General features: G+C 34.8%; 1 protein-coding gene across 1 annotated transcript in view; it reads right to left on the bottom strand.

Moving 5' to 3' along the window:
* Window positions 1–943: 943 nt before the first annotated feature.
* Window positions 944–15,119, bottom strand: part of LOC107719078 (E3 ubiquitin-protein ligase NEDD4-like) — an 81,880-nt gene continuing 67,704 nt past the window's right edge. The window contains exons 19-29 of the mRNA XM_016526397.1: window positions 14,353–14,550; window positions 12,553–12,630; window positions 9,141–9,195; window positions 7,814–7,872; window positions 7,147–7,212; window positions 6,576–6,805; window positions 4,975–5,023; window positions 3,707–3,814; window positions 2,512–2,608; window positions 2,160–2,232; window positions 944–1,869 (exon numbers count right to left, since the gene is read on the bottom strand). Of these exons, the coding sequence (XP_016381883.1) occupies window positions 1,767–1,869; window positions 2,160–2,232; window positions 2,512–2,608; window positions 3,707–3,814; window positions 4,975–5,023; window positions 6,576–6,805; window positions 7,147–7,212; window positions 7,814–7,872; window positions 9,141–9,195; window positions 12,553–12,630; window positions 14,353–14,550 (1,116 nt within the window). The 3' untranslated portion in view covers window positions 944–1,766. The remainder of the gene's footprint in view (window positions 1,870–2,159; window positions 2,233–2,511; window positions 2,609–3,706; window positions 3,815–4,974; window positions 5,024–6,575; window positions 6,806–7,146; window positions 7,213–7,813; window positions 7,873–9,140; window positions 9,196–12,552; window positions 12,631–14,352; window positions 14,551–15,119) is intronic.

Here is a 15,119-nt window from a genome sequence, read left to right as displayed (position 1 = left end):
CTGTTGTGAGCAGGAACCAGACAGTAAATGTTCCTCATCAATAAAAAAAAGAACTGTCCCTACAAAAGAGGAAGGGTCATTTATAACAATAACAATAATCATAATATTATCACAAACCTACAGAGGCCCGAAAAGTGTGAGTGGGGAGGCGTACAGATAAAAGACTGGAAATGAAAATAGAAAAAGAACCAGTTTGAAGTCTTACTCCAGGCGGAGCTCGTTCCTACAGAGCTGATCCAGATTCACACTGAAGAACCAGACTGACTCCAGATCAGCTGTAGGGACGAGCTGTGATCTGATATGTTAGCAGCAGGCCGATTATAAACAAGAGATATTGCACCAAGGAACTGAGTGCTTTTAAAACAACAAAATAGATTCAAGTTCATGAAAAAAACAAACAGGTGACATGACCCTAGTGTGTGATCAATAAAGTGCCCTTTTAGGTACAGTGGTGTTAGAAGAAACAAGATAGACCGAAAGAAAGAAAGTTTACATCCTGAAAGTCTACAAGACTTGCAGTGTTGAATCACAGCGCTTTTAAGATAGCTTCACTCTGTCGCTCTTTAATACTTCAAACAGATTTAACACGTACAGTAAAAGTCCAATCGCGTCTTTCCCCGAAAACAAACTCATTTACAGCATTATGAACAGGTAGAATCATAATAAAGATAAGAACAATACTTATTACAATTGAAGAAAACCCTCTCAGACAAACTCATTTACATGTCCGATGCATGTCGACGTTTCGATCTTTGCTCTCAACCAAGAAGGAGAATAGCTTTATAATTACTACGTAATCATATTGAAACACGCAATTTCCAGAGAAATGTGGCTGCACCTTAACAGCACACCTATTATTCATGTCTGTAGAACCAATTATGTGATGAATTCTTGCTTAATCTGTTTTTTTTTTTTTTTTTTTTTTTTTATTTTTTTTTTTACTTTTTTTTTTTTTTTTTTACCCACAATGATATGGATGATATTGAATTGAATATAGCCAGGCCACTGATGCATTTCCGATAACGTTGTTTAAAATAGTAAACCACATTGTTAGTACAAATATCCGTTTACTCGGTAAGAATGATAACAGTATCATAATAACAGCGATAATAATAAACTATAAAAAACAATTCCCGTTGCTTCTTGGCATTGCAAAAGAAGATTAAAAAAATCCTGGACGAAGGAAGGAAAGAAGGGAAAAATTGGCGTACTTTGCGGGATAAGGGAGGATGAGGATGCGCCCTTCATCCTGGCTGTGATTCCTAAGGTTATCTGGTGTTAGTAAGACCTGATAAGACAGTTAATTGTTGCCTCTTCACTGAACTTATATTATGTTTGTGAAATTAATACGGAAATGGGATTTTTTTTTAATGCTGTATCAAGGCCACGCCCACTCTGAGGCCACACCCAAATACTGATATTTCTTATTTACCATCAATATAAAAGTTACCACGACCTCAGAGCTGGATTTGAAAATAAAACGTGTTAGGAGACAGCATGATTTGTGGGATACTGCAGATAACGCCAGTTTATCGTTAAAACGGTTTGGCGTTAAAACGGGTTCACAGCCAATGCCGTTCCAGCTAGACAGATTACATGCATATACTGTGCTGACATCACACACCTGCAACCGCTGGGATCTGGCTGTACAATGGCAACTCGAGAGTGTGTATATGTATGTATAGACGTGTGTGTGTGAGTGTTGTACATGTCTTTGCTCGTCGGTTGCGTTAGGAGATCGCGTGGATATAAAGGGAGGGATTTCTTTAGTCGACGCCCTCGAAGCCTTGAGCGTTTTCCACCGCCATCAGAAGCTTCTCTCGCAGGTCTTCAAACGACTCGTACGTCGGGAGGTCCAGACGATTAAAGCTGCATTGGGAGAAAACATATTATCATTGAGGTCAATTAGATGCAAGAATTAGATTGCTTTTAAATTTGAAGAGAGTGACATCTTTTCAGAATATTCCCAAAATCTTTTAGCATTTGGTATATTTCGGTATTTTCCCAAAACAAAACAAAACAAAACAAAACAAAATAAAATAAAATAAAATAAAATAAAATTTAAAATTAAAATAAAATAAAAAAATATTATCTTCTCCGGGAGATGAAGGGAACATACATAGTTGCTTGAGTAAATAAAGCGGTCAAATCCCTCTTACCAGGTGTGAGCACGAGGGAGTTTGTCAGGTGTCCCCCACTGCTCGATAGTAAACAACTGCGGCCCATTGGAACCTGCAAAAGATCACGTGACTCGTCAAGGACCAATTAGGAATGGAGCCAATTCATTATACAAGTCTCAAAGGGAAACGCTAAGATCTGAAAACAGAGAAAGCTGCTACAAACACGTTAAATCGTCAAGAGAAATGATAGTACAAAAACAACGCCAGCGACATTTTCTGAAAAACATACGTACATTTACAAAATAGCACACACATACACACATATATGTATTGTATTATATTGTATAATATTTATATTATATTATATGTGGCACAGTAGAGCATTATTTACCGTAGAGTTCAGCAAAGCCGTTCATTGGCACTCTGGATGTTCCAGTGACAAACTGCAAAAGTCTGATCCGCTTTTCGGCATCCATTAACAACACGGCCTGAGCAGAGATGGAGAGAGACATAGTTAATACCAATAACTTTCATCTGTTTATACTAGCAGTAAGGAAAACATTTTCCAGGAAATGAGTTCTCAAAACAACCATGTAAGGGAACAAAGGTAGTTTTTCTCTCAAAATAAATACCCTTAGAATTCCATTCAAATAAGCATCAGTAGAAAAACTCCACTTAAAGTTGATCTACTTCATGTGCAAGTTGACTGCATTAGGATATGGTTGCTTGATTGTTAAAAATTATTCATATTCTATATCTGAATGTATTAATCACAGAATTCAATAATTTTTAAATAAATTTAGATGTATGACTTTTTTTTAGTGTTTGGCATTTTTGCCATATTTTTATTCACAGAAACAGTTGTGAAAGCACATGAATTTATGGGGATGAGAGGAGGGAAGAGGATCAGAAAATCGGTCTCTCTAGATGTGCAGCTCTGATCTGACAGATTTACTTTACAGCTAAAGAAATTTGTGCCTAATTTCACACATACTTGAAATCAAGTTTCAAATATAACACATTTGCTGCATATATGCATTGGAGAGTAAATCTGTATGTATGTTTGTGTGTGTGTGTGTGTGTTTGTAGAAAGAGCAAGTCTGGCTCCAGACTGCTGATAAGAAGTTCATAATGCGCTCCGTGACTCTTTCATCAGAGTAAACACTCGATGAGCCTCACATCAAACAGACTTTGATCGGTAACTGCCCGCAGTGCACTTGGCATGGGGTCAGACACACTCATGCATACAAAAGTTTGGACACACTTGACTGAATTTGTTTCTCATGATCTTTAAAATCTTTTGATCTAAAGTTTTGTTTAAATGTCTGAAACTAATTTTGAAGAAAATATGCATTCATGACTAAATATAAATTTCTTTGCAAAACTAATTTTTTTTTTTTTTATAAAATACATTAGTTTGAGGAAATCATCCCAGGATGCAAACCTGAAGTTAATATCAAACATAAGATTGTTTTGATTTGTTAAACATTTTTTTAGTCACTACATTTGTATTATTTCATAGTTCAGATGACTTTACTATTGTTATAAACACACACAAAACACACAGGCTACGTGATTCTCCATACCTTCCAGAACCACTGGATCACAGGGTGATTAGGACAGTAGCCATTCTTATAGACGGTGTGCTGCCTCCAGTCATTGACGTCCACGTCACCCAGACCACACATCAGCAGCTGGAGACAGAGAATACAGCACAATAAACACACACAGACCAAAATCAACTACTGCATTTCAGAAAGCATTATAAACACAGTTTAGGGTCGGTAAGATTTTTGTGTTTGTTTGTTTTTGAATGTTTTTAAAATACATCTCTTATGCTCACCAAGGCTGCCTTTTTGATAAAAAATAAAGACAGTAATATTGTGAAATTTTATTACAATTAAAAAAAAAAATTGTAAAACTCTTTTCTATTATATTTTTTTAATATATATTTAAAAAAAAAAAAGTATCCTGTAATGGCAAAGCAGAATTGTCAGCATCATTACTCCAGTCTTCAGTGTCACACGATCCTTCAGAAATCATTCTAATATGCTGATTTGGTACTCAAGAAAAATTATTCTTATTATCAATAAAAAAAAAAATTAAAAAAAAAGTTGTGCTGCCTAATATTTTTTTGTGAAAACAATATTACATTTTGATCTTTTGTAACATTTTAAATGTCTTTAGTGACACTTTTGAGTGTCCTTGCTAAGTAAAAGTAATAATTAAAATTTAAAAAAAAGAATTCAAATTAAAAAAAAAATCATACTGACCCTTAACTTTTTAACAGTTGTTTGTGTGCGTGCATGTGTTTATGTGTATATATAATAACTCCTGTATAATATGGTGTATACTATATAGTACCCCAAATGTTTCATATACTTAAAAGTACATTATTTTATTTGATTATTTTCTTTATTTGAAAATAGGAATAAGATAATTGCTAAACTATAAATCAGGTATTAGTACAAAAAAACCCCACTTCACATCGTAAAAATCATGCAGATGATACATTGCAGTATAAATAGTACAGCAGCAGAACCTCTACTGGCTGACATTTATACCATAATATATACTGCACAGTCTGTCTTTATTAGTTTATTATTATTTGCCACAATGATGGGTTTAAGTGTGGCTTTCCCCCACTATGCAAAAAACAACCTGAACAGAAATGCATTGCTGTGTGCTCATGTGAGAAGAGCCAATTCATTCAACAAAATACAGTCTTTATATATATATATATATTATATATATATATATATATATATATAATTCTATGAAAGTCTTGGACATGGAGGACTCAGTCTCCATGACAACGGCAGACACCGAGTAATACTATGTGGTAAGTTGTTACCTCCAGTTCGTTTTCATCAAAAATCTTTATCAAGTCAATGAGAATGATATATATATATATATATATAGGCACACATGTAAATATATAGATAAATAGACAGACAGACATATGGATATAGATAGATAAATAAAGATAGACATAAAATCTAACAGATTGACATAGGCAGATAGACAGATAAAAAACAACAATAAAATAAACAGATTATAAAATAAAATAAAAATATGTGACGCAATAAAAAAAATCTCGATAAGCAAAAAATAGAGATGCCTGTTAAATCATGTCACAACTACAAAACACCATTAAAACTGAACTAAGAATTGCAAAGGAAGTTAGTAAGTATCAGGGCTCCAGACAAAAAAATCGAGTAAGGAGCCATTGGCTCCTATAAGAAAAAAACTTAGGTGCCAAATTATTTTTTTAGGTGTCACAGAATAAACATGTTTTATGTTATTATTATTATTATTTTTTTACATTTTAACATTTCAATCATACGGTCATGTGTTTATGTCTCATCTTTTCTTGACTTTATCAGCATTTTAATCCATCTTGTAGATGACCTGAGAACTAAGGTTCACTTAAAGTGGGAACTAAATGTCTTTTCCAACTTGAAATATACAGTCACAAATAATTGTTCATTACACAGAATCTGTACCAATATCGTGGACCATATAAGCATCACTTGGCCACTGAGTGTAGTTTGGGCTCCTCCTCAATGCATCCTGTAAATGTTGTCATACACTCTTAAAAATAAAGGTGCTTCACGATGCCATAGAGAAAGAGATGGTTCTTTAAAGAACCTTTGACTGAATGGTTCTTTGTGGAACCAAAAATAGTTCTGTGAAGAAGTGTTCTAAAGTGTTTTAAGTGTATGTCTTTCACACTTTCAGTCTGTTTTACTTAATTAGTAAAATGCAATTTTATACTATAGTAGTAAAGAGAAAGATTAAATGGGTTCACTTGCCGCTTAAACTGAGGCGCTAAAGCGATCACGTCTGCCGCATTAAAGAGCGCCAAAAACAAAACTGTATTTATTGTTTGAATTTCGTTATGAATTTGGAATAATTTTAAAGCTGGTACTTTGTTTATTAAAAAGTAACAAAGCACAAAGCTTTTTGCGATTACTGGACGGCAAGTGCGCTTTAAATAATATGAAGAATGCTGCTGTGTGGCAGAGATGAGGACTGTTTGAAACTCTTTTTTCCACTAAAACTTTGATGCGCATCGTCTCAGTTTAATACGTGAACATAACAAAAGATGTGATCGCAAAACAATCAGGAAAAAAGGCATTACATGCAAATTTTTAAGTTATAACATGAAAAAAGGCTATATATAGTCGCCAGTGGCGACCTCAGCAAAAACTTCACTCGCAAATGAATATTTTTGGTCGCAAATGGACGCAACCGTTTTAGTCGCAGTCTGGAGCCCTGAAGTATGACGTGCTAGTAAAGCCTCTGGGATGCACACTAAAAGAGGGTATGGAAAAGAGGCGAGAAGTGGAGGTGGGTGGTTCAGGATTTACGTGCCAGTTTGAGCAAATCTGCCAAAGTAGTTCAAACTTGACAAAACACAAAACTGTAGTGCACAAACACATGGACACTTACGTGGCCGAGTACTCAAACAGCCCATAATAAGGGTTAAACATCTCCTTGGAGAGCAGGAAGAACCATTCTCTGGCCACGCCCCCATAGTCCAGGCCTTTCTCCGATTCAAACTCGATCCACAGACGGGCCTTCAGACTGTCGGGTCTCTTCATGGACATGATTCGTCTGTACGACTCCTCCAAGATGTTATTCCTGTGCAGCTTCATCTCAAAACGGTTCGGAATATCTGCCTGTGGGGGAGAGAGAGATTCGAGTAACATACAGATGCATCCTGGAATTCATGATATTTGGATGATTAAAATCACAAAATAATAACCTGAAGCTCACGGTTAGTGACTAACATTTAAATTTAATATGAAGGCTTGAAACAATCACAGCACTGTAAAGGAATGCGTTTCTGTCGTGTGAAGAACAATTTAACACCCAATAAAAAAAAAAAAGAAGAAAAAAAAAAAAGCGTTCTTCACTCCTCGACAGGGATTTCACACGGAATAAATTAGAGTGTCTAGGAATACAGTATGTGACAGGAAAGAGCTCATGGTAATGTCTCTGAAAACGCTTCGTTTCTTACCGGTTTCTTTAACTTCTTTCTGAAGTAGTCATACTTCTGCTTGAATTCTCTGGAATACGGCACCGCCTAAGAGAAGACAAATAAATAAACAACTGAATACAATAAAACTAAAACAAAAGAACATCAACACACACACACACACACACACACACACATATATATATATATTAGTTTAAATATATATATATGTATGTATATATGTATATTTTTTAAACGAATAAAACATTTAAACAAAAAATTGCCTCTATTTTGCATTGTGACATAGCTTTTTAATTTTATTCTATTGTAAAAACAAGTAATTTTTATGTTGTAATACCTCTAATTTAATCAGTTAAAAAAAAAAGGATTCTATAAAATTTTTAACTGTAATGCAATAAAAATTTCAATATTGCAGTAATGATCATTGTGAAAAATGAGAATTATTTATTATTACTATTAATAATAATACTAATAGTAAAACAATCAAAACTAAAAATTAGCCATTAAAAAATTTTAATTTTGCATTTTAATTGTATGTGTAATCGTAAGTATTTTTTTCACCTACTCCTGACAAATCTCCTTGTATTCTCTACCAATTTTTTTTTTTATAACAAAAAGCCACAAGTGTTATAGGAGAACAGAGACAGAATAATAGAAAGACTGTGACAGAAAATAAAAGTACACTCACAGGTCCAGTTATGGCGGGACTCTGGAGGCGAGGGTCTTCCCACTGCGTTTTTTTGGTGTCTGAGGGGGAGAAGAGGAATTGTATAAGCCTCACGTTTTTCATTGCTATTTGGTACAGATTAAATTTACAGAAAACTAGCTGCCCTTTTAAAAGAAATTTGTTAATTTAACAAACTTTCAATGTGGTGGTTCAACATAAATCAGTGTAGACACCACTGGACCTGGCAAACACTCGAGGTCGTTTGTGAATGTGTGGAGCTGACAAACAAAACAGGTGTACATCGACCACGGCAGCAGACTCAGCAGTGCTTGAATACACCCGTGTTGTGACGGACACCGAGGGCATGTCCGAGTTTAATGATGCATGAGTAAAATGATCTCCCAACTAAGTATTACCTTAAACATCTAAATAGATATTGATCACACATCACAGAATAAAGTTACTGAGACAAAACAACAAATAGGAACTTGAGAGCATATCTGTGAATGGAACCTGCATTAATGTTTGTGTAAAACAAGGCGGCAAAACTATGCTGGATTCCATCTCATTTTGGCCAAATTTTAAAGCAGAGTTTCAAACTCCAAAATTGAATAAAAACATCTGCCCAGTATTTTCTACCCAGTATTACAGTACGTTTACAGTGATGTAAAGACATTCAAAATTAAATAAAAAAAGAGAGTAGTTTTATTGTTAAAAACTATCGCTGTCAATAGCATAAAATAATTGTAATTTCTGACCATATAAAGCAGAACGAAATGTTGAATTTTGTGTTTTATTTTAAATATATTTCTAAATATATTCAAATAAAAAACTTCTTTTAAGTCATGTATAAAACTTAATTGCTGCCAAAAGTATCAAATATTTAGAATACTTTGGAAAGGAAAATGAAAAATTATTTTAGACCATAAATAGTGTATGTTAAATATAATATTTTTAATAACTTAAAGTGATAGTTCACCCCAAAATGAAACCTGTATGAGATTCTTTCATCTGTTGAACAAAAGGAGATATTTTGAAGAATGTTGGTAACCAACAGTTGATGGTCCCCATTGACTTCCATAGTGTTTTTTTTCCCCATACTATGGAAGTCAATGGGGACCAGCAACTGTTCATTTAACCACATTCTTCAAAATATCTTCTTTTGTGTTCAACAGAAGAAAGAAATTCATGCAGGTTTGGGGAAATTATGTCACTTGAGTAAACAACTTGAGTAAATGTCACTTTTCATTTTTGGATAAACATGCCTTTAAGTTAACATGTTAGCTTAAGGTTTAAATTTTGCACTCAAATGTGTCTGCTTATTCTGTCAATAAATGAGTGTCCTTACTATGGTCGATGTAAAAAGTTCTCCCGTCTGCGTGCACTCGTTCCTCCCACCCAGGCTGTGGAGATTCAGAGAAAAAGAGAGACATTAAGATCAGACGAAACCACCAGACCTGATACACCACTGATACATCAACACAACAACTGAAACAGATAATGTGACGGGAGGAAGGAACAGAAACATATGACGATTCCTCGGTTCAGTGTGGGAGAGCTTCCACGACAGGGTTCCACTAGCATGCAGAAGAGACATAATTTATTCACTCTCACTCTGACAAACACACACGTACGCATTCACATACTGCCCCTCTTTTGAGACCCCCGAGAGCTGCAAACCCACGTCGATACCAACATCACAAGAAACCGCCAGGCCTGACAAAAATCACAGCCAGGGATACACATCCAAACAGGCCAACAATTCATAACCCACGACATCAAGGGAAGCTGTTTGATGACCCACACATGGGATCCGGAGAGGGGACAAGACCTTCGTTTACGAATGAGAGACTCTGAGCCAGCACTGAAGACAAGCGCTCACGTGCTGAATGGGCATCAACCAAAACTGGCATCGAATGAAGCACAGGATGCACACTGTGCAGGGGTGGAGGATGCAGAGAAGAGGAAGGATGACGGATGGATAAATGATAATCAACACAACCAGACACGAGATACGTGCAGGGGGAAATATAAAGAGAGAAAGATGGAGACAGACAGGACAAACAGAGCTCAAAAGATGGGTTCTGGAAGTAAAAATCCAGTTTAGGGTTGCATTGATGTGTATCTTTTAAAACACACACCTACCAAGAGTTCTGCAATTGTAAAGTAATGATATACTGTATGTATGTATATATACATATATAAAATAAAATAGGTAGGTAGGTACTAAATTCGGCCACTGGTACCAGCTGAGAATCACTGATACACAAAATAATGTTCTTTTTAGCAGCATCATATGACCCCTTTAATGTATTATATTAACCACAAATGACCACAGAAATGGGTAATCAGTCAGGCTAGCAGAAACTACATAACATTTGCTATTTACCATTTTAATTAATGTAGCACTAGACCATAAAAGATAATAACAATAAAATAATTTAAAAGGACACAAAACCCAGATTACTTGTATTATTTACATTGATTCATGAGAACAGTTCATTAATTTCCTCATAAGCGCACAAGTTTTTTTTTTTTTTACCTCTTTTTCCTGATTATCAAATATTTTTTGCTTTTGAAACCGATGTTATGATTTATCTTGTTGGTTTGGTTTAAAGCTTAAAAACTTAATATTCTGATATCCCTATGAAGCTAGTTCATGCATTCATGACCTCTAGTCATTTAATAATTGCTGTTAATAGTGTTCATCGTCTGTTTGATTACGTCTTTAATTGATTTTTCCGTACATTTCTGCCATATGTACATTAACTGACAGTCACCATTGATAAGCTACCACTAAATATTGTAGAAACTTAATTTGCTGTAAAGTTGCTTTGCAATGATTTGTATTGTGAAAAGCGCTATACAAATAAACTTTAATTGAATTGAATTATGAAAATGAATGGGAAAAATACTTCTGGAATGAAGACTGCTGAAAAGTGGGCAGTCAATATTGAACCAAAAAAAAGAAATCAGAACATCAGAAATCAGAAAAAAGACTGACAAAGTCTGACAGTAAGAGTGAAAAGCAGGAGTAAAACAGAAAGGGAAAAAGAGGGACAGTCATCCATGCCAGCAATGATAAGAACGGTGGAGAGGGAGGACAGGCTGGTGGGCAGGCAGGTAAACACGCAGGCAGAGAGAGGACCGACCTCCTCTGGAAGATTCTGTCACAAACAGCATCGAGCGCAGAGCGCACCATGTTCCCCCATGCCACCAAAAGAGAAATCACACACACACACCACCAGCTTGTGAGACAGAGCTACAGTCAATGCAGTGGGAATCATTTATACAGAGTTTTTAAAAAGAAGAAAAATCATATACAAAATGTGTGAATGTACCAGTTGTTACTGTTAACTAAAACTACTAATATCAATTTAAATAAAGATAAAATAAAATAAAATATAAATATTAGATTATAAACTTAAACGAAAATTTGTGATGTTGCTTTGGCAACTAATTGAAACAAGTTAAAGTACTAAAATTCTTAGACATTTGATATAAGAGTGTGTAATAAAAAAATCAATGTTTTGAAATCACAGAAATGCATATATTTGCATATGTACTTTTAAATGTACTTGCATGGCATTTTCAACATTACATGAAAACAAGCACGAAAATAGATGTTTATTAGATTAGTCCCTGTTTGCTGGCACGTATTTCCACTGAAAACCTGAGAAGAGAAGGTGTGATTACCAAACACTGGCATCTAAGTATCTCTCCTAGGTGGAAAAAAAACTCCTCACAATCTCATCATACTGTATGAGATGCATACTGCAACAACTCTTGCTAAAAGATGAGTCAAAAACCAAACTGTTCTCAAACACATCTAAAACGATAAAAAGCTTGTGCTCACTGGAGATCATTTGTGCTACAGTATCACCAGGGATGCATTATTCCTTGGGTTCAAAAATTAATTTTAATTTGACTTTTTTTTTTAATATTTACTGCTCATAAATATAAATATTACTTTAAAACATATTTTTGTCTATATATAAACAGGATTATTTATTATTTAGAATATTGGAATATTTAGAATATTTTTGCACCCTTGTGAGGTACTTGTGATAAGCCAGACTCTGAAGTGAAATGAGGTGACAACACAAAACGTCATTCGCTTCTCCTATTTCCATTTAAATTGAGTACATTTCACGTATTGCCACATGGAGTTCCGTAGGGAAAAAAAAAGAACACTGTTAATACACAGATAAACTTTGCTACACAAGTCACAACAGCTTTTCTATAGCAAATCCTTTTATATCTGGATACAATCCTGCATATTGCTGTTATTGTAAATTGTATTGTGTTGCATTTCCTTATAAAGTTACCAGCCAACCAGCGAGCATTGCATTTACTTGCCAAAGGCAATTTTGGCTCTTATCAAGTGTTCATTTTGGACTGATTTTATTACTGTTCTTGGACAAATTTCATTATAGGTATAAAAAAAAAAAAAAAAGATCTCAGATGAGCTAATCCACTGTCAAATTTTTGTAGCATTGTTCTTTTACAAAACAGCTTGAGGACATAGTTCATCAACAAAGAAATCCACAAAACACCACAGCCTGCTGTTGTGTTATTAGTTACGGTTTTCCCATTCAATTGTCAGACTTAATCCTATTTTTTGCTTTGCAGATTGAATTCGTTTCGCGATTCTCATATGACATCGCTGTGTCACAAGACAAGGACACATGTCACACAAGGCTGTTGAAAGAGCTGGGATTGTGGGTAATATTGCTCAGCACCACTCTGTTTATACTCACAGGAAGTGGGCCAAGGTCGCCAGGGTCCAGGGATGCTTTTGTCCTCATGTGAACGGGATACTTTAAGCGAGGATCTTCCTGAAAAGAGAAAAAGAGAAAGAGAGAAAGAGAGAGAGAGGTTGAGACATCCTCAAATTTTCCCAGAAGGCTTTATCCTCATTTAGCAGTAAATTGCATTTGCTGTCTGCTGCCAAGATGCAGTTCTTCTGACAGTAAGGAAGTAATACTGGAATGATTGTTTCTTTTTCGTCTCATGGGGAGATTATGCAGTAATTACACATGGTGAACTTTTTAGTCTTCTCTGTGGACATTTCAAAACCACAAGCAGGATTTAATGAAGACATACTTTGTAAACCACAACGTACTATTATAAGCAATCGTGCAAATAAGAGAAAATCAATTTTTTTCATCGTAAACCTGTCCAATTACAAACAACCTCAAAAGAGGATGCAAAACATTTGAGACAGAAACGGACAAAGGCGAGTCTATGCTGGGGGAAATTAGGGCACAGGAGAGAAGCTGCAGTTCCTCTATCAGACACCAGATGGCACACTGATTCTCAGCGTATCAGGTCTGCATCACCCAGGGCCTCCTTCCAGCTATGGGGCACTGAAGTGTGCAATTATGAGCAAGACTGTGTGTGTTGGTGTGTGCGTGCGTATCTGTGAAAGTCTTTTTTCCCCAAATACCTTTCACGCATCTTAACGTAGGCAAAAGAGAAACATTTAAAATATCAGATCTTACTTGTAAACATTTGAGAAAATGGCAACCACTAAATGTATTATTATTACTGATTATTTTTATTATTATTATTTTAATAAATTAGAAGTTTGCATTGGAGACAGCATTATTTTAGTATAACTGATATACTATTATAGTTTTTGGTAATGTTTTGAATTTTTTTTTATATTTTCTGTTTTTATTTAAATTTTAGTTTAGTTTTAAGTGTAGTATGTATATGTATATATATATATATTAACTACTAAGTTAGTAACTAACTAGTTAGCTTTATTTTAGTACTTCAACATACATATTTTATTTCAGCTAGTTGCCAAAGCTATTCTCATTTATTATTGATTTAGTTTTATATTTTTTTATATAAATATAATTTTTTATATGTTTATTTTATTTTTTATTTTATTTAAAGTAAAAAGAGTTATTTTAACAACCCTAATTGGAGACACATTTGAGAAATATATAATAATGTTTATACACATTTTAAAGTAATTATAGCATTAAGCAATAAAAATAGACTACAACAATAAAAATTGCACCATGAATATTATAATATTCATTCATTCATTATGCATGCATAAAATAAAATAAAATAAAATAAAATAAAAAAATAAAATTCTGTGAAAACTCTGCAGCTGAGAGTAGACAGTGCAGGTGAAGCCAACCAGTCAAGCTTCAGGTCAAACTGCTGACAGTATTTGTATCGTAGTAAACAAATGCTTAATGATGAGATATAAATAGATATTAGCAGCTGCATATAAACCATAGTTATGTCAGCAAATGGAACTGCAGCACTGTTCCAAAACCTAAAAAGCTGCCGTGCTCCAGCATCTCAAAACAGTACACTTATAACTACTATGATTACAACAGGGTCTGCCATTACCATGCTACTAAGCCTGATTTTTAATTAGGTAAAGCTATATATAAATAATTTATAGTGAACATTTCATCTTTTTCACTCACGGCCATCTTGCATTTTTTTCCTGAAAGGTCATTATTATCTGGGATTGCCCTCACCATGAACTTCACTAGGTTTGGAAGAGATTTCGTGAGTGTTTGTCTTACCCATGTGGTGGTTCTGCCGTTATGGTCGATGAAGAACGGCCGTCCATTGGGTGCTATTCTCATTTCCCATCCAGGGGGCAGGAAGCTCTGGTTTGCTTTATGTTGGGATTTGGGTGAGCTGTAGGGAGAGGGCTGCGGGGACTGAGGGTTGGAAAACGTGTCCTTTACTGCTCGCCGTATCTGGGCGTTATTGGCTCCCTGCAAAAGGAAACAGAGCCAATGTTAATTATTTCCCTGTTTGTCGGACTCTATTATTTAGTTTTATAGCTCTTGTGTGTAATTTGAATTTTGTGTAAGAAAGACTTTTAAGAATGGGAAATGTCAAAAAATTGAAAAGATTTGGAAAACGCAGTACGTGTTAATGAGGCGGCACGCTGTTATTTAATCCTGCTAAAATTAATTAGATCACACAACTCAGGAGGATTTCACCTCTGGCCGTCTTTCTCTCTCTTTTTTTTTCTTTCCCAAAAACAAATGTTTCCCTTTCTACACTTTAATTAAAAGTCACATGGCCCTGTGCGACCCTGATCATTTATAAATACAACCCAGTATTTCTTTATGTAAACCTTCATCATTATTTCATGGAAGTTAAAATGCTGTCATTAAACTTTCAATTCCATACGATCAAGCACTTATTGAAAATCTACAAATGATTTTAACAGATGTTATAAAATGATTAAAAGCTTGTTAATGCACAACACTTTTGCTGCTACTGAGGTGTGATATGGGTAAGGTTAGGGACAGGTTTGGTGGTTTGGGTAGGTTTA

The sequence above is a fragment of the Sinocyclocheilus rhinocerous genome, unplaced genomic scaffold, assembly GCF_001515625.1.
Source record: "Sinocyclocheilus rhinocerous isolate Xijiao unplaced genomic scaffold, SAMN03320098_v1.1 scaffold663, whole genome shotgun sequence".
NCBI classification, from domain to species: domain Eukaryota; kingdom Metazoa; phylum Chordata; class Actinopteri; order Cypriniformes; family Cyprinidae; genus Sinocyclocheilus; species Sinocyclocheilus rhinocerous.
This window is presented reverse-complemented; position numbering and strand designations above follow the sequence as displayed.